The sequence below is a fragment of the Podarcis bocagei genome (genome assembly GCF_964188305.1).
Source record: "Podarcis bocagei genome assembly, chromosome: 17".
NCBI classification, from domain to species: Eukaryota; Metazoa; Chordata; class Lepidosauria; order Squamata; family Lacertidae; genus Podarcis; species Podarcis bocagei.
The window spans coordinates 35,007,296-35,030,275 of record NC_138143.1 but is presented as its reverse complement, the minus strand read 5'-3'; the positions used below and the strand labels follow the sequence as shown (position 1 = coordinate 35,030,275).

Below are 22,980 nucleotides of genomic sequence, written 5' to 3'. Positions count from 1 at the left end.
ATTAATCTGTTCCGCGAGTCTCTTCGTCTTGCAGTTTTTTCGTCTTGCGAAGCACGGCTATTAACGGCTTAGCGGCTTTAAGAAAAAGGAAACAAACTCGCAAGAACTCGCAAGACGTTTCGTCTTGCGAAGCAAGCCCATAGGGAAATTCGTCTTGCAGAACGACTCAAAAAATGGAAAACTCTTTCGTCTAGCGAGTTTTTCGTCTTGCAAGGCATTCGTCTTGCGGGGCACCACTGTAAGGGGAAATGTGTGTGCGTCTTATGGAGCGAATGCAGGCTGCGCAGCTATCCCAGAAGCCAGAACAGCAAGAGGGATTGCTGCTTTCACTGCGCAGCGATCCCTCTTGCTGTTCTGGCTTCTGAGATTCAGAATATTTTCTTTCTTGTTTTCCTCCTCCAAAAACTAGGTGCGTCTTGTGGTCTGGTGCATCTTATAGAGCAAAAAATACGGTAAATGCCAAATGCTAGCACTGGTCACACTACAGAGCTTGCCCCAAGCATGCATGTGTTAGGGGGGCACAGAAGGAGTCTACACATGGGAGCTGCTCATTCTTAATTTCTTCAGTGCAGACATGCTAATCACATGATGCACCTTCAGTGTGTGAAGAAGACTCCTGGGACTTAACCTGGCCAGAAACTATACCCTAATTCTGTTCACCAGATATAAACTCTTGCTTGCCATGGCAACTGTAATTGTACTTCCTGGTTGCTGAGAGGACCGTGATGGGACAGCAGGGTCACTTAAACAGTCTGGGCTAATTTCCCCAAAGCTGGAATGCAAGAAGCGTTTTTCATTAATTTTGGGGAAGCTAGATTGATTTAACCTAGAGAATGCTAATTAAGTTGAGACTTGGATTTGGTATTTGCAGTCAGTGAGAGAAGTTGAAAGTAGGGCAACTACTTTTAATCAATTGATCTGTTCAACAGATTAAATACCTTTTACATCAGTTCAAAAAAACTTGATCTCTTGGGTAGTGGTAGCTAGATATGTCATTGGAAATATTCAGTCTGTTGATAAAATACATATAATGTTATATATAATGATGTTATAACAGGATCTGCGATGTAGCCTTTTAAACTAAACTTATAAACTTATCGAACATTTGTAAATGTTTTTTTCTGTCTAAGATGAAAGTAGCCAGTTTCTCTTTTGTTGCGAAAGAAAGCAAATGAACACACTCAAAATGGAGACCGTATTTTAACGGTTAAATAGCGGGTAGAGGATGCACTTTTGATAGATTAATAGGGGGCTACAGAGAAGGCAGTAGCCAGAAGAATTTTTTTAATCGACTGGGAAGAGAAAACAGAGGAGAGGGGTATATTATTGATGATACGTTTATCTCTATGCCCACTTCAAGTAGCTTATGCATGCAAGCTGTTCTGGTGTTTTGAGGCTGCTGCTCATGTGAGGTGGTTCCCATAGGAAATCTGTGCAGAACATAGAAGGTGCTTTGTAATTGCTCCCCAGCCAGAGTTGCAATTTCTGCCTGCAAGTATCTGTCTGTGTGGAAACTTGCCTTACCCAAGGAAAGAGTCTTAATTTCATTCTTTTTGTTTCTGCCTTTTCTTACAGTCTACTCCGTTACATTTGGCTGCAGGATACAACAGAGTCCGGATAGTCCAGCTTTTGCTTCAGCATGGGGCTGATGTCCATGCGAAGGATAAGGGGTATGTAAGACAGTATAATGAACTCACTGGGTTTTTTAGCGCTCATAAAGCAGGCGGGTACTAGTGAAAGGGCCTCTTAAATAGTGGTACCTAACAAAGGCTTGGAGGGATGCGGGTGGCGCTATGGGTTAAACCACTGAGCCTAGATCTTGCCGATCAGAAGGTTGGCGGTTCGAATCCCAGCAACAGGGTGAGCTCCCGTTGCTTGGTCCCTCTCCTGCCAACATAGCAGTTCGAAAGCACGTCAAAGTGCAAGTAGATAAATAGGTACCGCTCTGGCGGGAAGGTAAACAGCGTTTCCGTGCGCTGCTCTGGTTTGCCAGAAGCGGCTTAGTCATGCTGGCCGCATGACCCGGAAACTGTACGCCGGCTCCCTCGGCCAGAAAAGCAAGATGAGCGCCGCAACCCCAGAGTCGGTCATGACTGGACCTAATGGTCAGGGGTCCCTTTACCTTTTTAACAAAGGCTTATCCTTTGGGCAACAGTAAAACCTTGATTATTCTCCCAAGCATTTCAAATCTTGTAGATGTTACAATGATGTACATTTGGAGTTTGAGATCACAGAATTGATTAAGTATCACACGCTGCAGCTCCCCCCCCCCCCAATGGCTTAGAGCAGTGGTTTTCAAACTGCATTCTGGGGGAGGTATAGTGGTTCTTCGACAGATATGTCTGTGTGGAAAGTGAAGGGAGATAAACAGCAATGCTGTAGAGTAATACAGAAATATCTTAAGACTTTTTCATATTTCCTACTGCATTTTTTTCTAGTGTGGTCGGGGTGTTTGCACGCCATATTTTTATTTGTCACACCTTTACAAATTAGTCTGTTAGATTATTGTAACAATTTTCTGTTCTTCTAAAGCTTTCCTTTGTGCTCTGACCTCATTTTTGCATTCAGGAATATATATTTTTTTAAGCTCCTCTTCCCTTGCTTGTGAAGTAGTCGGAACCTTTGTACAAAGGCAAGGAAGAGGCACATTTCAAATGCTGGAATAAGATATAGCAAAGTGCTTTAAAAAGTGGCTTGCACATAGGGCTCAGAAAGGATTTTAAAAGTTGGTTTTGTGGAACAGCTGCTGTGCTGCCTCTCTGGATGAGTTCAAGCAATCTTCTCATCTGTGCATCAGAATTCCCATTTGTGCAGGCCTGAATCATGTGACTGATACCCTGCATGAAACTGGGCAGTGCAGTGTTGCTTTTGTTACATGCTCAGATTTTCATAAAACCCTGCACCTGGCTAGAATCTGTGACCAAGCATCTGTTTGAATAATAATGTTATTGAGGTTAAATTACATTTTACATCTTTAAATGTCTCTCTTGCTGCAGCCAATTTGGTTCTAAGTTGCCTAATTATTGCTTTTTAGGTAATGTAATTTGAATGCTTTATTTATTGCAGTGGACTTGTGCCCCTCCACAATGCATGTTCCTATGGACATTATGAAGTTACAGAACTGCTGTTGAAGGTAACGTTAAAGAGAAGTAATTCTTTAATGTTACGTAATTAATTGAAGGAAATAATTAACATGTAGTGTGCTGTCGTGTTTACTATTTGTGTGTTGTCCTTTATTGTATGGTTATTTGTATTTTTAAGTTAAATTGTGTAAGCAGCCTTGCAGACCCCATGAACTAAACATGGCAATAGCAATATAAATGTCCTTAGCTGCTGTGTACAGCATATGTATGGAAATACGGTATGGCTTGTGGGGGTCTTTCTGTGTGGTCAAACAAACGAAAGAACAATGTTTGAGGGACACACATTTCTCATCATTGAGGCCATTTTTCAAACAGTAGCATATGACTAACTGAATTTGTGTGTGATTGTGACATATTTGTGATTGAAATGTCACACCTCTGAAGAATACGCTGTAAAAATTAGGTGTTATGCCATCCATAATATGTAAATTTGCTAAATCAACGGGGCCGCTTTAGCTGAAGTCCATAATATTTTCTATTATGCCATCTTATTAAAAACTAAGGGAAAATAACAGGCCTGGTCCACATTCCACACATAGGAGAGTATTTTCCCCATATTACAGAAACCGGGTTACATCTAGCTAAATTATTACGTGATTGGAGTGACTTCTGCTCACACAATTGAACTATTCCTTCTATGCCTCACTGCCACATATGTATGTGTTCCAGAGGGTTTGGGGAAACACCCCAAACAGATTTGGAGGGTTGGAGGAGGAAGTTCTGTTGTGTAAGTGGAAGTCATGCAATAATTTAAGTTAGATACAACCTATTACTTGCCCCAAGCAAACCACTGTTTGTGGCTGATTCGAGATTCAAAATAGGATGTTTTTTACCTTCTATGCTACACCAAGTCTTACTGAAACTGACTTTTTTTAAAAAAACAAAACAAAACTCCGTAATCTCATATTCTGAGAGACTCTGGGCTTTCATTAAACATTTGTAAGCAGCAAACCTGGAGCACATTCTTTCTATCAAGTGCATATTATTTGAACATGTATTAAAATATCAATTCATTATAATCAAAGTTTTCATTAGATAACACCTATTCTGTTTAGCACTGAAAGTTAACTGTGGTACTGACACTACATACAGGTACTGACCTGTACAATTTAACTCTTATTCTTTCCTTACTTAGCATGGTGCCTGTGTTAATGCGATGGATCTTTGGCAGTTTACTCCATTACATGAAGCCGCTTCTAAGAATCGTGTGGAAGTTTGTTCTTTGTTACTCAGCCATGGTGCAGATCCAACGTTGGTCAACTGTCATGGAAAGAGTGCTGTTGACATGGCCCCAACACCTGAGCTGAAAGAGAGGCTTACCTGTAGGTATCACGGGGGTGCAAAATACTGTATTTCACATCTAGAAAGGGCTCTTTGTGCTCCATGGAGTGTGATATTGATCACAGAATTCAGCTCCCTGTAAACCTCAACTTTTTATTATTATTAAAGCAAAGATGGTTGCAAAGATCATTTTGATGTGGGCATTTCTGGTGAAATCTCAGAGGGATTGCTGTGTAACATTTTGAGCAGTCATAGGGTAGGGTTTCAATGCCTGGGGTTCCTTCGCATCCCTCATCATGACCAGCAGAAGCAGAATACATTGTTTGAAATAATGAAAATTACGTAATAAATTATGCAAACTGAGAATAATCATGCTAGTTGCTTGTGTAATATTTACTTAATTACTTAATTACTGCCCTTATAATATCTGCTTCATATGTGTTAATATATATCACTATTGTCACAAAATTTGGGTCGCTTTGGGACAACATTCTAATTTATTTCAGGCATTAAAAGTCAGTTCAGAAACCTTTCCCTGCAACCTTTTTCTTGTTAATCTTTTATCAACATATTTGGCAGATCAGAAGTGTGTGTGTGTGTGTGTGTGTGTGTGTGTGTGTGTGTGTGTGAAGTCCTTTAGGCAGCATTTATACAAGTCACTGAGAATCTAAACTAATTTTGCATTTAGGCTGAGTAGCATTGAAATAGAAACCCCCCCATTACCTCTCAGCCCAAGAATGTTATTTTGTCTTCACAATCTTCACTTGAGAGAACGCAATAGGACAGTTCTTGGTGAACTATGTGGAATTATATTGTCCCTCTTAACTGTTGTTTGGCTTTTCTAAGCTAATGCTGTATAATTCTGACAGTCATGAATATTGTTTATTCCCCTGCAGATGAATTCAAAGGACATTCCTTACTACAAGCAGCAAGAGAAGCTGACTTAGCCAAAGTAAAGAAGACACTTGCCTTGGAGGTCATTAATTTCAAGCAGCCACAGTCCCATGAGACAGCACTGGTGAGATCACAAGAGTCACTCTGCTTGCTTTAGGCAGCATGTAAGGTTTTGTATACATAATTGTGGCTGAAGTTATCCCATAGTTAAGACTGGCGTTTTCAAGGTAAATCTAGTTCAGCCCATCACATATCTAATGATGCTTGACCTGCCAGTGACTTAATGCTGAGCTAAGGAAGAACCTGTAGTAAGCATCTTCTTTCATGTTTACACCATTTTAGCGGGGATCTGAGAATTCTGCCATTCAAAATTAAATGTTTTTCAGTTGGCTGCTTTGAAATGAATAGTTTGATCCTTCAGTACATCATGTATTTTTGCAACTGTGATTGCTTCAGCAGCATTCAAAATCTGCTAGAGTAAAAAAAAAAAAAAGGGTTGCGTATCTGTAGGCGCGATGGCACAAGCTGTAGCCTGTGCTGTGAGAGGCAAGGGAGGCAAGCAAACCAACTAATTTAGCTCCTCCCTTTATCCTCACTGCTGCCACTAAGTGTGGATAACCTGCCTGCCTCCACTAAACAGTCCTTAACGCCTGGAATTTATTTAGTGGCCCAGCCATATCAAGTGGTGTGGTAAGGCAATTAGTGTGGTGTGAACTACAAAGCCTCTTACACATTTAACCCAAATTTAGATTTTGTAAAAGGTTTTGTAAGGCGGCAATGTAAAAAATAATCATGAAGGTCTTTATTCAACAGTAATGATTTGAAACAGTTTGAGCAAAGAAGATAAAATGAAAATAAATAGGAAAACATGTTCATCTAAACCTAGTCTAGATTGTTTCCCTACCCAAGTTGATACTTTCATCAGGCAGTGTCCATCTCTCTCATTGTTCAGCATCTTCTGTTCCTGGAATCTGGATGCGTAGCTGTCCTTTAGCTTCCTTCTTTTGAGTCCAGCTCTGTGTCTTTCTAAACTCCACTTGCTAGCTTTACTTACACGCATTATTTCAGGTGACCAATCAGAAGGGCAGTAGAATTCTGCTTGAGATTCTCTTTTCCATAATTTCATCTTATTCATGTTTAGGTTTCATTTGCACCTCACGTGTTTGCTTCATGCAGTGAACTTCTGACCTGCCTGGTTATAGAACAGAGAGCGAAAAGCAGCCATTTTATAACCCAAAAACAATAGGCAAAATGGTTGAAACAGTTTCATACTTCCACAGTTGGAAAGACACGACTGTAGAGCGCCAGTTCAAATATATCATAGTACGTCCTCTAACAGTGATCATGCTGAGGTTAAGATGAGGGATCATACTGTCCCGCTCACCAGCCCCTCCTCATTGGTGCTCGAATTCCCTTACCACTGTTTGCTGTGATTAAGGGCTACGTTTGCATCACCAAAGAAGTGTGTGATCTTATAACCTAGGGGTAATGAACCTGTAGCCCTCCCGATAAAGTTAGACTTCCACCAGCCACAGCCAGCATGGCCAGTGGTCAGGAATGATGGAGTTGCGGTTCAGGTGGCAGAACTCAAGGTGCATCCTCCCTCAATATCAGAGAAGTACCTGCGAAGGCTTCCGCGTTCTGATAAGATCTTGCAAGATCTTGCTGGAAGCCACAGCCACACAACCCCAATAAGTGAGGCTTTGGCGGGGGGGACGCATGGCACCTTCCTGTTTTGGCTCAGGTGGCAAAACGCAGTGGGCCGCCCCTGCCAATCTCTGGGATACGTAAAACCTATCCCAGAACATCTTGTGCTTTCTATTATAGTTTTGTACTAAATACATATGGAGTAGAAGCAACAGTTCATGTTTACTCCAGGGAAATGGAAAACGATTGATGCCCCCAAATTATTGCATTACGCCTCAGCACACACACACCCCAAAGCTGTTAGAGGTTCTAAGTGCACTTTTTGCACTTATACTAAGATTTTCACATGAGAACAAGTTCAAAATATGATAGTACAGTATGTGCACAATATTTTATATATTACCTGGTGTCCACAGAAAGGATACATGCATATGGAACTATGGACATTTCTGGAGCTCTGCTTGTCAATTTGTCATGGTGGTTCCTACAGAAGAAGCAAGCCGTGACTCCATTTAAGTAGCAGATTGCATCTTTGGCACAGGGAATTACTCTGGTGCATGGAGGGCTACTTGAACTTCAATCACTTGCATACATTTCCATTTTGAATCCCTGACCCAGTCCTGCACCCTAAGAAGCAAATTCCTTGTTGTACACTATTACGATTTATACAGGTTAACTGCAGCCTTCTCACCTTGTATTTCCAGCATGTCCTTCAGTTTTGATTTCCAACCCTTGGCTTAAGTTTTCCTACATTGCTTTTTTTGCAGCACTGTGCTGTGGCTTCTCTTCACCCCAAACGGAAGCAAGTCACTGAGTTACTGCTTCGGAAAGGAGCGAACGTCAATGAGAAGAATAAAGAGTATGTTTTCTTCTTTAAAACAGCAACGTTTGTGTTTAGATGAAATGGACGCATTCTGAAACTTATTTATTTGTATCTTTCTTTTCCAAACTAGTTTCATGACACCTTTGCATTTTGCTGCTGAACGAGCTCACAACGATGTTATGGAAGTTCTTCATAAACATGGAGCAAAGGTAAATATTGGACTATTCCTAATTTTCCACACACTGTATTATACCTGTGGTCTTGTGTGCTAGTCCTACAAGTGTGAAAAATTAGGGAAACATTTACTCTTATATTTATTTGTGGTTCTGTGGAAACAGTGGGGGTTCAACTCTTTGCCTCTTTTCACCCAAACAAATGTACTCGTTACATTTTCATTGATACCAACTTTGATAGTTGGAAGTAATTATTTGCACACATTTCCTTTCCAGACATCTGAACAGAAGTCTGGGTCCGCTAGCATGAGGTTTTGGAAGAAGCTTGTTTGTCATAAGTTCTTTGACTTTGTAATCTCTGCTTGATATGATCCTGGTAAAAGTCTGCCTTAGCTTTGAAGAATTTACCGGGATAAAATGTTCTCCTTGTATAATTTCCTGCCAAGCTTTTAAAGATTCAATTTGGATGAGAGCTTTGATATTAGACAGGAAATCATAGGGTGCTTTCACATCTGAAGTCTGCAGCTCAGACCATGATAATACTGAGTATTCTGGAATAAGAAGAGCTGCAATATGCCTTTTTTTCAGCACACATGTTAACTATCTCTGCACTGAACCATCACAGCTATATTTCACCCATTTAATTGTTTGGCACTAATGCCCTAGCTGCAGCTGGGCCACAAAACTTGTAATCTACCCACTTTTGTCTAAATTTACATCTTTTTGTTCCAACCAACCAGTGTATAATCAAATAAAAATGCTAATTCAAATTGCTCCTGATATTCAGAGTGCTTGGGTGCATGTAATGTTTACATATTTTTCAAAGATAAAATAATGTTTTTCAAAGCCTATTGGATAAATTGTTGTCACTGAGGCTCTTTCATTAGCTGTCCTTTTCAAGTTCCTTTTTCTGTTTCTTTAAAACACAGAGGTGCAATTTCATAAATTAATGTATAAATGTTGTTACATATACTTCTTTCTTACTTGAGTATAGACTTGTTAGATTCTTGTTAGTTTAACTTGTTTTATGTCTTCTTTAAAGTGCAAGTTTCAAGATGCTTATAAAGTGAGGATTTCATATATGTTGCCAGAGGTCCCCAACCTGTGGCTCATGAGATTCGTTCAATTGGCACGCTGCATGTCCGCATTCATATTGATTTTTAATTGTATTCTATTGCTTCTTTTATTTCTTGTATTGTACCACATGTTGAATTTCTGTGGCATTCAGAATGTAATACAATATAGGAAATAAAAGAAGCCATAAAAATACAAATAAAGATCATACAGCATCTAGCATCATGCATTACAATTTCTATAACAGGTAAAAAAAACACCTTTAAGTTGCCAACCAAGACAATCAGTAATTTTCAAGTGGTCCATCCTGGATATCAGTGAACTCCTGAATGGTGAATTATACTTCTGATTCTGTGTGTTTGGGGTTCTTCAGAGTCTTTTCTGGAATTATGGTGACACAAGCCATACTTTTGGCTGAGATATGGTCAGTTTATTATTTGAGAGTATTAAATAGAGAAGTTCAGATAAAGAGATCTTGGGTGCAGTTCTCAAGTGGTTGTCTTGCTGGCACAGGCGAATGAAGCCTCTAAGCCCCAAGGGTACCAAGGCTTCAGGAAGCTGGAAAGCCCCATAGCTTTGCAATAAGTACCAGGCCTTGCAATAGTAGCAATAGTGACTCCTATTCTTAAATGGGTGGGTCCAGATTTGCAGTTCTTAAGTGCAACCTTTGAGGTTTCTTGGTGGCTGTTGTATGGCCTGAATTGAGGGGACCTTGAGTGTGGAGGAGGGGAAGAGAGAGAGTTTGTGGTTTGCATTCAAACCCCCAAACAGTTAAGTATATCTTCTTTATTATATCTTATTAGAGAGATATAACATATATCAACAATTCTTCAATTATGTCAGACAGATGCGTTTTAATTTAGGAATCTATTATATAGAAGTGCTATTCTCCAGACCTCTGTTTCTGTATTTGTTCCAAGCAGCTTTAATAGGATCATAAAATACAGTGATATACAGAATCGTGAATGTGTAGTGTGTTATGTTCCAGAATTTTGAACCAGCTGTTACCTTTTTTCTGTGGGGAAACATTTTAGAGAAGAGCCTTTGCGCTCACTGAAATGGCAAAATTGTTTACTCAGGCTGCTAATTAAATGACTTCCCCAAATTGCCATCTAATAAAATTTCAGAAGTGGGGATCCTGCTGGTTGATTAAAATAATGTATCTGGCCAATGGGTTACAGGAAAATGAGATTATTTGAGTAACAGCGTCTTTTGAACCCAGTAAAGAAGCCTTCACCCACAGCTCCTAAACATACACTGGAGAGAATAGATGAGAAATGTACGTCCAAATGTTCTACCTTTCCATCCTCTACCCCTAGGAAGTAAGGATTTAGGAAACACTGAGAATTCGAAACGGGAAGGAAATCAGTAATAAGAGGCCCTGTCAAAATAGTCTTCAGTTGTTGAGCTATTACAGATGATTGGCAGAACATGGGACAGTTATAGGTGCGAGTGCTGCATTGCAACACAGGAGCAGTAAAAAGTGCTGAAGTAAAAAATAATTGCTCGTTGAACAATGACATACATCCATTTTAACTTTCAGTAACATTTCACATAGGGAAGGGACTTGGATGTAGTGAAAATAATTCATTCCAATGGCAAACTCTTGCTTGATAGACCTGGGCAACATGACTTTGAAAATGATGTTAGCATTGCTTATTTTAGCAGGTTTAAAACATGTGACTATCAGGTCTGCGGTGATGTCTGTCTGGTGGAGCTGATAGACCTGTCACTTTGTAAGCTGAAAGAGCTCTTCACAGTCTGCAGGGCAATTCATCACTGCATCAACATAATGTGCACAACAACAATCAATGTGACTGCCACAGTTTTTTGGGGAGGGGTTGGTGTAGCTTTAGCAAGCAGTGTAACTTTTAAGTGTATATATCCTTGGGAAACCAGCAGTGGGCTGATGAATGAAGCTTTCATTCCATACCAGGCAAAATAGTCGTTTTAGTATGTTAGCTCTCAGCCAGTTTACTTAGGTCAGTTGGAATTTTGGTGAACTACAGATTTTGAAATTTGCAGGGTGCTGAATTGATATGTTTTTTTTTGTTTTGCTTCATATAAATTTAATATGGAGGAACCAGATACCTCAGGCAATAAATTTGGGTCAGCATGGTGAGGGCCTTCTGGCCAGGGTCTCTAAGAAGCCACATCTACCTACACTTGGGGAACTTGGAGCTATCAATTTAGCCCTCACTTTCCATAAATGAGGAACGCAGTGTGTGCTGGTTAGGACAGACAGTATGGCAGCTAAAATGCATATGTCACAGGCAGAGAGGTAGTTGATCAAAATCAGTCCTGAAGGAAGGAAACTATTCTCTTATGTAAACACCCATCTGCCCACAAGGGCAAAAACACTGGAAAAGGTTCATTTTTAACCTTCATCCAGATTGGCTTGGTTAACCCCAGTGGAGTAAGCCTTTAACCCAAAGATATTTGATCAGATCTGATTCAGTTCTGAGGACTGAATCCTGTGTCTTTTTGCCTCTTCTTCCAACAAGACGTTGTTGAGGTTCAGCATAAGTTTTCAGGTAGGAGGAGAACCAGTTGATGCCCCAAAGGCAGATTAGCCATGCTGTTAACTTTGTACTTCTCTACCATAACCTCTTCTTCCAAGATTAATCTGGAAAATCAGGTATAAGTGTTAATTGGCCCAAGATTGCTAGCTATAACACCTCCGATACCATGAGAGAGCTTGACAACTCAAAGGCAGTTTTGCAGGATGTGTCCTTATTCACATAGCTGGGATGATGTCAAATGGTTCATCGCTGTTTGATTTCTGACCCTGGATGCACTGCAATTTCACATTCTTGTGCTTGTTGCCCTCCCCTTGAGAAATTCTGAATTTACCTGTGAAGTTCTGCTCTTCTCAAGGGAAGCAGGCTAGCCAAACCCACCCTTAGTAAATCTGTTCCTACATACAGAGGTCCGTATATTATAGCCAGACGTGTATGCCTAGAGGGGAGAATCAATTATCTACAGGGATCCCCTTTCTGACCCTGTGCTTAAGTTCCCTTGATATCTGGGCAAATTGTTCACCCTAAGTGGTAGGAGAGCTGAGAGTTGGGTTATGTGTGTTGATTGAAGAATATTCAGCAACTCGAGTTAGTGTTTTGCTACGTTCTACTGTATGTACTATGCTTTGATCTGCTCTTCAGTCCCCCCCCCCCCCCTTTTCTCAGCCAGATAGGTTCTTGTACTCTCAGATTGATTATTTTGACTACAGGGGAGAGTCCTTCCTCTAGGCACAAAAATGGAGACTGGTCTGTCAGAGCAAAACCCTATTTAAATGCTAGCTGCCCCCTTTCTCTCCCAAAACACATTTTCACATACAAATCCAGCATTTATGTTTCCATTTGTTACAGTAACTGGATATTATTTAATTTGTCAGCAGAATCGGAAAGCATGTATTTATTTTACAGTTAAATAAATGTGCTTATTGTACATTTAAATTTATGGTAGCCCCATTAATTTTTTTTACCTTGGTAACAATTTCCGTTAATCACCTACTTCATATGAAATAAATGTGCCTTCAAAGTAACGTGGAAGGACTTAATTGATCCTTTATTGTCCTGCTGTGTTACTGTTTAAACACAGCAGGAGGGGTAATGAAATTAGTGTCTTGTAGTCTTGGTTAACTTTTTCCCTTCCATCCACAGATTGTGAGGTAAGGTAGATTGTAAAGCATTTATAAGCTCTGTTTGGGTTAAGCAGATGTATATACATTTCCTCCCTCAGATGAATGCACTAGACACACTTGGACAAACGGCTTTGCATAGGGCTGCTATGGCAGGTCACCTGCAGACATGTCGCCTCCTGCTGAATTATGGTTCGGACCCCTCCATCATCTCCTTACAAGGTTTTACAGCAGCGCAGATGGGCAATGAAGCAGTGCAGCAGATACTGAATGGTGGGTGTTCTTTCAGACGATAATGATAACCAATGATGTGCATTTGTAATTTGCAGGAAAGGCTGATTGGTTCTTATTTTAATTAAAATAAAATTGCTTTGCAAATGAGGCTCAAGGCAGCGACTGAAAAGGATAAACAAAATGACACACTGAAACAATGTGACTCTATTTACAATGACTGTTAAAAAGTCACTGTAAACAGGATGACAAGCTCTACATGAGCTAATTTCAGACCTGGGAACTCTTTCCAATGTTTAATTATGTCAGTTCTCTTGATACTTTAGTCACCCACTCCCTCTCCCCCTCCTCCTCCTGCCTCCCAGACTCTTTTTTATGATTTCCTTTACTGAGCTTGTTTTGAATCTTTTACATGCATCGTGTACCTACTTGCCCATGGGCTAGGCAAATGGGAAACTTCCCAGTTAGTTAACTCATTAGGTGAATTTTTGAGAGCTGCTTTTGATGTTCCAAAGCCAAAGTGATTCTAAGACCACAGATCACATGGAACTGGGATTATTTAATAGCTGGAAATATGAATGGCCAATCTTGGGGTTTTAGCTTTTATAACAACAAAGAATCTTCATATGCACAGTTCTGGCTGGGGGATCAGAGAGAGGAATGGTAAATGCAGCAACCCTGCCCAGCTGCTCAGATCAGGACATAAATGCTTTAAAATCATAGCTTCTAATAATAAAAGCTGCAGCTCCACTTGAATGCTTTATAATTCTTTTCAGAGAAACATATCCCTTTAAGAAAATAAGTATGTTATAAAAAATATCCAGTTTACTACACCAAAAGCCAATTAGCCTTTTTTATCCATATATTTAAAATTCCAGCCAGCACATTATTTTGTACAATGTCCACAATCATGCAATCAGACTTAAGATCACGCAGTGGAACTTTCTTTCCTCTTCCCTCCCCTTCATCCCCCTGAAATTTGTGGAAGGGGAATCTATATGTGCCAGTAGTGTCCAGCCTGCCAGAAGACAGGCACCGTTAGATTTCTTGGGTTTTCTTTTGTTTTTGTTCTTGTTTTTATGTCTTTTGTGTTTTTCTATGTAGTATATTTATTATGTGAACCATTCTGAGATCTGCAGATGAAAGGTGGTATACAAAACAAACAAACAAACATCTCCCTTTGTCACTTCCATGAAATAACTAGTATTAGTTACCTGAACTTCACTAGCAGATGCAATGATGGGTTGCAACAATTTGAAATTCAATATCAAAAACAGTGAACACATTAGATGTTACAAAATGCTTTACTGTTGCTAATTCTTACAGCTCCATAAGACCAGCTAGGCTGGATCAGGCCCTGAGCCCATCTGGTTGAGCATCCTGTTTTCACAGTGGCCAACTAGATGTCTACAAGAAGCCCTCAGGCAAGACTTGAGCACAACTGTGCTCTGCCAGTAGCTGGGAAGCATAAATGAGGCATGGAGAGTGCATGAACTCAACAGTGCTTAGCTTATTGTGTTGTTATTGCTATTTTGTTAATGCTTTATAGATTATAAATGCCATATTGATTGATTATTCATACAATATTATGCTGTAATTGGGTGGTGTTCAGCTTCTTTTTTAGTTGCTGTTTTGTTAATAGTGTTTTATATATTATAATTGTTTTATTGATGAACTGTTGATGATTTGTGGATTATTTTATATATTTTATGCTGTATTTGCAGTGTTCTGTTATTGTTCTGTATTGTTTGTAAGCTGCTTTGAGATTCATTTGAATGAAAAGCAACGTAGAAATTCAATCCATCAGTCAGTCATTGCCCTTTCCCCCCTAAGCTAGAAATCCTCAAATGTTATATAACATTTCCTAACTGGAGAGTCGCTCCAGCCCCATGGTATGACCCAGTATGTTCCTCATATGAGGACTGCAACTGACATGTAATTACTTGTCTAAGTTGATCCATTGAACTCATGTGGAAGGTGGGATTTATAGAATTGTAAAGTTGGAATGTACCTCGGGGGTCAATTAGTGCAACCCCCTGCAATGCCCAATGTGGGGTTTGAACCCATTGAGATCAAGAGTCTCGTGCTCTACCAACTGAACTGGAACGTCCTGGTTTGTAGTTCATATTTTTGCTTAAAAGTTGTTTCTATGAATTCAACCTGTTTATAATTTTTTTGTCTCTTGTGTAGAGAGCACTCCTGTACATACATCTGATGTGGATTACAGACTGTTGGAAGCCTCTAAAGCTGGAGACTTGGAAACTGTGAAGGTAGGTTGGAGCAAATAACACCCAGTGTGTTCCTGTATACGGTGGTACCTTGGTTTAAGAACAGTCCTGTTTATGAACAATTCGGTTTACGAACTCTGCAAAACCTGAAGTAGTGTCCCGGTTTGCGAACTTTACCTTGGTCTAAGAACGGAATCTGAATGGTGGAAGGGTGGCGGGAGGCCTCATTAGGGAAGGTTTAAGAATGGACTTCCAGAACGGATTAAGTTCGTAAACCGAGGTACCACTGTATTACTGTCACTGCTTCTGTGATCTGCCTAAAAAGATAGAAGGAAGTATTTGGCACCATCAAAATCAGCCCTACCTTTTGTGTGTGATGATTCCCTTTTGGGTGCATTATAATGCAGCTCGCTGGTGGGCAGGTGCGTTTGACTGCTTTAGAATCAGTGGGATTAAATCGATCACAAGTGCAAATAGAGCACAATAAGACCGTTATGACTCGCAGACCAGCTTGGATGTCACGATAAACCCATGGCTTATTGTGAGTAGACTTAAAAACCCTGTCTTACTCAAAAACGTTTTGAATTGGTGTTCTTTATTGCAAGAGAGTCACTTCATGGTTTAAAATTTAAATAAGCAATTCAAGAATTTGCATCTGTAAGGCAGGACATGGCAGTAGCCACTGAGGCAAAAAAAGAAAAGAAAAAGATAACCAGCAGCAATGAAACCTCTCATTTTTACACTTTGAGAAGGTGGTAACTGCTTGAAAAGGTCTCTTTCACGAGTTTCTTTATGGATGTTTTTCCTTTTCAATTTTCATTTCACAGCAACTTTGCAGTCCTCAGAATGTGAACTGCAGGGATTTGGAGGGGCGTCATTCAACCCCATTGCACTTCGCTGCAGGTTATAACCGAGTGTCAGTCGTGGAGTACTTGCTTCATCACGGAGCGGATGTGCATGCAAAGGATAAAGGGTAACCTGGGATTCAATTTACGGTTTTGTGTGTGAATAGAATAGCTTCTTGCTTTCCAAGTCCTTTTGCTTCTGTGCTTTTCAGTACCTTATTATTCAGCTGTATGGCCACAGTCCAGAGGTTCTATTTATATGCTCCGGTTTTGCAGCCAACAAAGGCAAACTCTTGATTAAATTTCAACCTGTTGGCCCCACCCACTGCTGCCAGATGCTGGTTTTTTTGGACGAAGATTTCTGCTTCTGGATCTCATGAGGAAAAGGGGTTGCGTTTCATCAGTGTTCTGATTATACCTGTCTGTGGACAAATGCCGGCTCCCTCAACCTGAAAAGCGAGATGAGCGACGTACCACATAATCGCCTTTGACTGGACTTAACCGACCAGGGGCCATTTACCTATTTTACCTTTACCTTTTTACTAAATGTATATAATTTTTAAGGTTTGGAGGTCCATCACTTGTAAGAGACAGTTGATGTCATCGTTTGGAATTCTGATTTATCTTGAAGGATAACTACAGTTTTTACTTACTTCTAGATCCTGACATGTTAAAAGCTGACATGTTTCTTTCTTTGATTAGTGGCTTAGTGCCCCTCCACAATGCCTGTTCATATGGACACTACGAAGTGGCAGAGTTATTGGTGAGACACGGGGCATCTGTCAACGTCGCAGATCTGTGGAAGTTCACACCGCTACATGAAGCAGCAGCAAAGGGGAAATATGAAATCTGCAAGCTCCTTTTAAAAGTATGCAACTTAAAATTTCTTTAGACTTTTGAAGACGTGAGAAAGAGCTGAGTAACAGCAGGGCTTTATTTTTTAAGAAATGGGGATCAGCTTCAACATCTAGCCTGACGATGAGTTCTAGAGAACGTGCTTACCAGTTGTGACATTTTGTCTGTTCTAATCAAATTTCAAAATCCAACTGGATTTTGAAATTTTCCGACTATTGAATTTTCTTCTAGTAAAGCGCCTTCATCTAATGGAACCTGTGGAACATGGTACTGCATGCAGTGTTTCTGAGCTAGACAATAGTTCAGTTGGTAGAACATGAGCCTCTTAATCTGAGGGTTGCCCACATGTTGGGCAAAAGATTCCTGCATTGCAGGGGGGTAGGGCTGGGCGATACCAACTTTGCAACATCATGGTGTGTCGCCAGCCAAACATTGTGGTTTGGCGATATACCGCAACATTGAAAAAACAAGGTGCATTGGCCTCTGCCCGTGAGACACTGGGTGAAACTGCCCCAGCTCTCACCTTGAAAGCTGAGGCAGTTTCATCCAGGCTCGTGGGCTGGGACAATGCAGCTTGTTTGCGCAGCTAAGCTGGGAGGAGGGAACATTCCCCACCCCAGCTGAGACAGCCCCAGTGCTCTCCCCGCTTGACCGTGAGTGGGCGGAGCACCAGAGCTCCTTTAACTGCTTGCTGCAGGGAGTGGCAACCGTGTTCCTCTCAGCCCAAGCAGTTTCACAGAGCCCCCACTCCACCGCCGACTTGCGGGAGCCAGCACAGGACTGAGGGCTCCTTTAACTGCTCGACTGAGGCAAGGGCAGCTGCACACTCTTCAGTTGAGCAGTTTAAAGATGCAGAAGGAAGAACAAGGTGTATCAACACCTCACCGGTACAGCTTGCTTCTCCCTCTCCATCATATGAGGGCAGAGTGGGATTGCGGTTTCACCAGCGATATATCGCCGGTGAAACCGCCGCCACTCCTGAGTCCCTCTGCTAGCAGTGAACGTTGGAGGAAGGAATTCTTGACTCCCTCCAGTGGATGCTGCTAGCAGAGGGACTTGGGAGCAGTGGCGGTTTCACCAGCGATATACCACTGAGTGAAACCAGTTCCTCATACTGCTCCTAGATGGTACATTGATAAATCACCCAGGCCTAGCAGGGGGTTGGACTAGATGACCCTTGTGGTCCCTTCCAACTTTAGGATTTTATGATTTCATGATTCTATGAAAATAAGATCAGAAATGATAATAAAAATTAAAATTACATAATGAATACAATTGTATTTTTACTTATAGGTTAGACATGGTACTCTTTTTCAGATTTACAGGCAGCCCCCCCACCCCCGTTTATGCGGGGGTTACGTTCCAAGGCCCTGTGCGCATTGATGAAATCGAGCATAATACATACCCATTGAAAAAGCCTGCAAACACCCCAATTCACCCTGGTCCTCTACCATTTCACTCATTTAGTGATGGTTCGGTGGTGTCTTTATGACCTTTCCGGGTCACTTCTGGGTTTGGCGCAATGCGTGTATACACAGTCACACGCACATGGGGCTGCCTGTATAGTATCTCTGCAAACTGGCATACCTTTGCAAATAAAATCAGTAGTTTGTATGTGCAGCATGCCATGGAAAAATCTGAACTCATATTTCCTGGTTTCTAATTCATTGAATGTTAGCTGCAAGAATTAGGACAAATTGTTAGAGGTAAATCTGTTGGGGTCGGAGAGGCAGCGCATTAAATTTCTAAATGTAGTATTTGTGTTTATGCTCTTAACAGAAGTGGTTCCTTCTACAACTTAGTTGCATTTTTCTCCCTTTCTTCCCCCTCACCCTCCTTTATCTGATAAAGGTCATGTATCACTCAAATTGCCACCATTATGCAAACAATTTGAGTCCCTAACTGATGTTTCATAGGTTTGACTCTGGACTTAAAAGGAAATTGCTCTTTATGTCTGCAGAAAGATATGCATTGCATCAAAGCCTTCCCTACAGACTGCATAAAATGTTAAAATTTCCTTTTGGTAAACTTACTGTCAAAACTTCACTGTATTAAAGTGAGCATGTGCAAGTCCACCATGTTGCTTTAAATGGTTTCCAAGATAAGCACCACTTTTCTCCCACTTGTCTCTTGTGGGAAGCCATTTGAAGCTTGTCCAAGCATTTTTAAAATGTTCAAAGCATAGACTCTCTATTTGCTGGGTTCTCTGCCTTGAGAACAATTGGAACAATCGTTTAATCTAGACCACCATTTTGATTCCAACAGTGGTCATCCATATTATTCTGGGGAGCTTAAAGGAGGGCACTAATACCCCTTCTCTAGTTTTTTCTCAGCAAAGAAAGGGGTGTCACCCCCCCTGCACCAGTTATATAGTATTGCTGGATTGCTGACGATGTGAATGGGTTCCACATCTTTCTGTTACCCCCACAGCTTGTGGAAGAGCAGATTTAGGTGCTTGTAATGAACATCTGTTTGGGGCTATTTTTGCAGGAGGAATTTTGCAATCTATTTTTGCAGGAGGAACCAGCTTAGTGGGGGAGGGAGTGTCCCTTCCTGTTCCTCCTCCATCAAATTATCAAGATAATTATTTACAATGTGAAGTTGTGCCTGCAGCTGTCAACATCTACTTCTGCACTGCTGTGAAGCAATTTCAGGGCAAGGGCAGGATTTTCTCTTTGAAAAATCACAACACCTGTAGTCAGACTTGTGGCTAACTGATTAATATTCTTTCATGGGCTTCTCACAGTTTCCATGGTATCAGCATTTCTGTTCCGGAAAGTCTCTACCCACAAGCCATTTTTTTTTTTGTATTTTTAAAGGAACGTCTTCAGGAAGGTAGTATGAAAATTATAAAATCTGCTTTTACTACTGGGCCTATTTGAGGAGAATTGATAATTTTAAAGAAGAAGCAATCAAAATAATTACAAACCTTTTCTTCTTTTCTCTTTCCTCCTTCCTTTTCTTTGAGTTATATGTGGAACAAACCATTTAGTGAAGATATTCATCTTGTAAGGACTCATAGCATAATGCTATTTTCCTGAAATGGTGGGGGGATATCCGTGTTTGGGTTGCACCTCCCACTCACTTCAGAAGGCAGGGCTATGTAATTTACCTTGCACGAGAGAGAGAGCACCCCTCCCAGTTTTCAGTCCTGCCTACTCCTGGAGACAGGCTCAGGCAATGTTTGTAGCTTCCGCCATTTTCTATTTCTGATTTTATTCTGTTTGCCTTGCCTTCCTCCCAGCTAGTCTGACTTGCCCTGAGAAGAGGGATTTGGGGGGAGGGTCTTGGCTTGGAGATCTCCCTGAGAGGCAATATAGAAAGACTACAGGGCATCTTATCACCAGAAAGATGATAAAAGGTAAAGGGACCCCTGACCATTAGGTCCAGTTGTGACCGACTCTGGGGTTGCGGCGCTCATCTCGCTTTATTGGCCGAGGGAGCCGGCGTACAGCTTCCGGGTCATGTGGCCAGCATGACTAAGCCGCTTCTGGCGAACCAGAGCAGCGCACGGAAACGCCGTTTACCTTCCCACCGGAGTGGTACCTATTTATCTATTTGCACTTTGATGTGCTTTCGAACTTGCTAGGTTGGCAGGAGCAGGGACCGAGCAACGGGAGCTCACCCTGTCGCGGGGATTCGAACCGCCAGCCTTCTGATCGGCAAGTCCTAGGCTCTGTGGTTTAACCCACAGCGCCACCCGCGTCCCTGTAGAAAGATGATAGACCAGTGCTGTTGTTAGACTTGTCCAAAGATCGATTTGAAAGAGCATTATCAAGTTGCTGCCAGAGCTTTGGCTTGTCATCAACTGCTCAGGGGCCAAAGCTCTCCCAACTGGACATTTTGCTTGGTTCTTGATGCACACCTTCATTTGGGGGTGACTAGTCACATGCAATGAAGTATAACTAGAGCTGCAGCCAGGACCAATTCATTTTCATCCTAATGAGCTATTTAATCTGGTTAAAAGATGTAAAATAAGTAAATGAATTAAGGAAGAGAAAGCAGATTTAGTTCTGTTGCAGTGAACACATTTCAAGCCACCAGAATCTCACGGTTTAAGCACTGTATTTAAAGGAGATTCTCTTCGCTTGTGCTGCGATAAAACGCAAGGAAGTGAATACTTAGATCTTCCAACAAAGGGTATTTATAAGGATATGTGTTTGTAAGAGGGAATATTGAGAAGATAAGATTGACAGTAGCGGATTGAGTTTTGGATTTTAAGGTTTTCCTATGGTACTTCTGAAAGAGAGAGTGGTGTGTTGGATAATTATTGATTGGAGATTTCACAGAGTTTATGAGCTTCAAGGCAGAATAACGTAACACTCAAACACAGTGCTAATCTTAGGCTTAAGAAATGAATAACTTATTGAGTACAATAATTTATTGAGTAGTGATGGAAAATGCATCTCTTTATCTTGAATGTGTGGTGTATATTAAAATACGTTTGCCCACATATTCTCTACTGGCATATACTATTAAATACATTAGGGCCTGTTTTAAGTAACACCTGCTGGTATTTATATATTCTTTCTTTGAGTGCTGCATTACTTTAATATAGTATTAGAGGGGTATACACTATGAGTTGCACTCTTGAGTAGACCTATTTTGGTGTTATTTATCTAGAAATATTAAACTGTAAACAGTATATACTATTCTGCTTTTGGGGTCCTGTGGGGAGGGTGAAGGAATCGGAATCTTAGCCACCCTGCATGTTATTTCTGCTAGTAAACAGTAGAAATGTTGTTTATAGCACGGAGCAGATCCAACAAAAAAGAACAGAGATGGCAACACTCCTCTAGACCTCGTGAAGGAGGGAGACACAGATATACAGGACCTGCTGCGAGGTGACGCAGCTCTGCTGGATGCTGCCAAGAAGGGCTGCCTGGCACGAGTTCAGAAATTGTGTTCTCCAGAAAACATCAATTGCCGAGATACCCAGGGACGAAACTCAACTCCGCTGCATCTTGCTGGTAAGTGGTTTGTCAGGCTTTCTTTATCACAGCCACATAATTTATTCACCCAAAAATTGTCTTGGAAACGGTCCCAGCTATTTAAAGAATCATACATGAATGCAGCAGGAAGTGAGAGGTTCTCCATTGAAAATACAAGCGATTTTTCTATTAACCGCTGGATGTTCCGTTGATGCTTTGTTTTTCTTCATAAAGCCGGTTACAATAATTTGGAAGTTGCTGAGTATCTTCTGGAGCATGGTGCTGATGTCAACGCTCAAGATAAAGGAGGATTAATTCCACTACATAACGCAGCATCCTATGGGGTAAGCATTATTCATTAATGTATAGATTTTCAAGACTCTTATTCCCCCTTTCTGTAGAATTATCAAGGCACCTTACAATGCAAAACAAAGAAAAAACAAAAAAAACCCACCAAGTAATAATAACAGTAATAAATAATGAAGAAAACAAACTATACCCCCAAAGAAGGTGCAGCAGCAATATACTATAAAAGCTTGCTAAAACTGGTAGAGGTGTAGAGTATATTGGTAGCTTCTAATTACTGCAGTTTTCCCTTTAAGTGGAAAGCCTGTCAGATGGGAAACAGAAACGTTTTTCCAGGACTTTTAATTGAAATAGGGTGAATAGATCATTTTTACCGAAACTGTTCCTTACGTGCATATAGCTATTTGATAAGCTGGGGGTGAGAATTTTGCACCTGGCCAAAAATCTGAGCAGCAGGGGAATGATGATTCTTTGCACGACGTGGCAGAAAAATGCACATGACTGTTTTCTAGTGGTCACATGACTACCATGCTAAGTTACCCCTTGATAAATAGTCATCAGTATTTGCCAGTGGACTGGTGAAATCCAGATCAAAGTATTAGGGGAGTTCTACCTTATCCTGCTCCCTTTGTTTCATATTTGCAATCAATAAGCAAGCCTTTTTCAATTTCTTCTGCTCCCATCTTCCTATGTAGAAATGGGAAAAGGCTTGCTTATTGATTGCAACTAAGAAAAGCCCACTTTAGGGAAACTCCAGGTAACTGAAGAACTGCAGGAGCCTCAGTATACTGCAAGTATGTCAAGGAGCTTCCAGCACTTAATATGTCCATCCATCCAAGACTTATAAATGCAAAACCCATCATTTAAGAATGCTTTCTTTTGCACTTCCTTTATGGGTAATGCCTGCTT

General features: G+C 40.9%; 1 protein-coding gene across 1 annotated transcript in view; it reads left to right on the top strand.

The window, feature by feature from the left end:
* Nucleotides 1-22,980, top strand: part of TNKS (tankyrase) — an 84,097-nt gene that overhangs the window by 43,601 nt on the left and 17,516 nt on the right. Inside the window, exons 6-17 of the mRNA XM_081176179.1 lie at nt 1,576-1,670; nt 3,067-3,133; nt 4,279-4,465; nt 5,321-5,442; nt 7,733-7,824; nt 7,919-7,997; nt 12,777-12,948; nt 15,097-15,176; nt 15,962-16,107; nt 16,682-16,847; nt 21,585-21,804; nt 22,000-22,109. Coding sequence (XP_081032305.1) covers nt 1,576-1,670; nt 3,067-3,133; nt 4,279-4,465; nt 5,321-5,442; nt 7,733-7,824; nt 7,919-7,997; nt 12,777-12,948; nt 15,097-15,176; nt 15,962-16,107; nt 16,682-16,847; nt 21,585-21,804; nt 22,000-22,109 — 1,536 coding nt within the window. The remainder of the gene's footprint in view (nt 1-1,575; nt 1,671-3,066; nt 3,134-4,278; nt 4,466-5,320; nt 5,443-7,732; nt 7,825-7,918; nt 7,998-12,776; nt 12,949-15,096; nt 15,177-15,961; nt 16,108-16,681; nt 16,848-21,584; nt 21,805-21,999; nt 22,110-22,980) is intronic.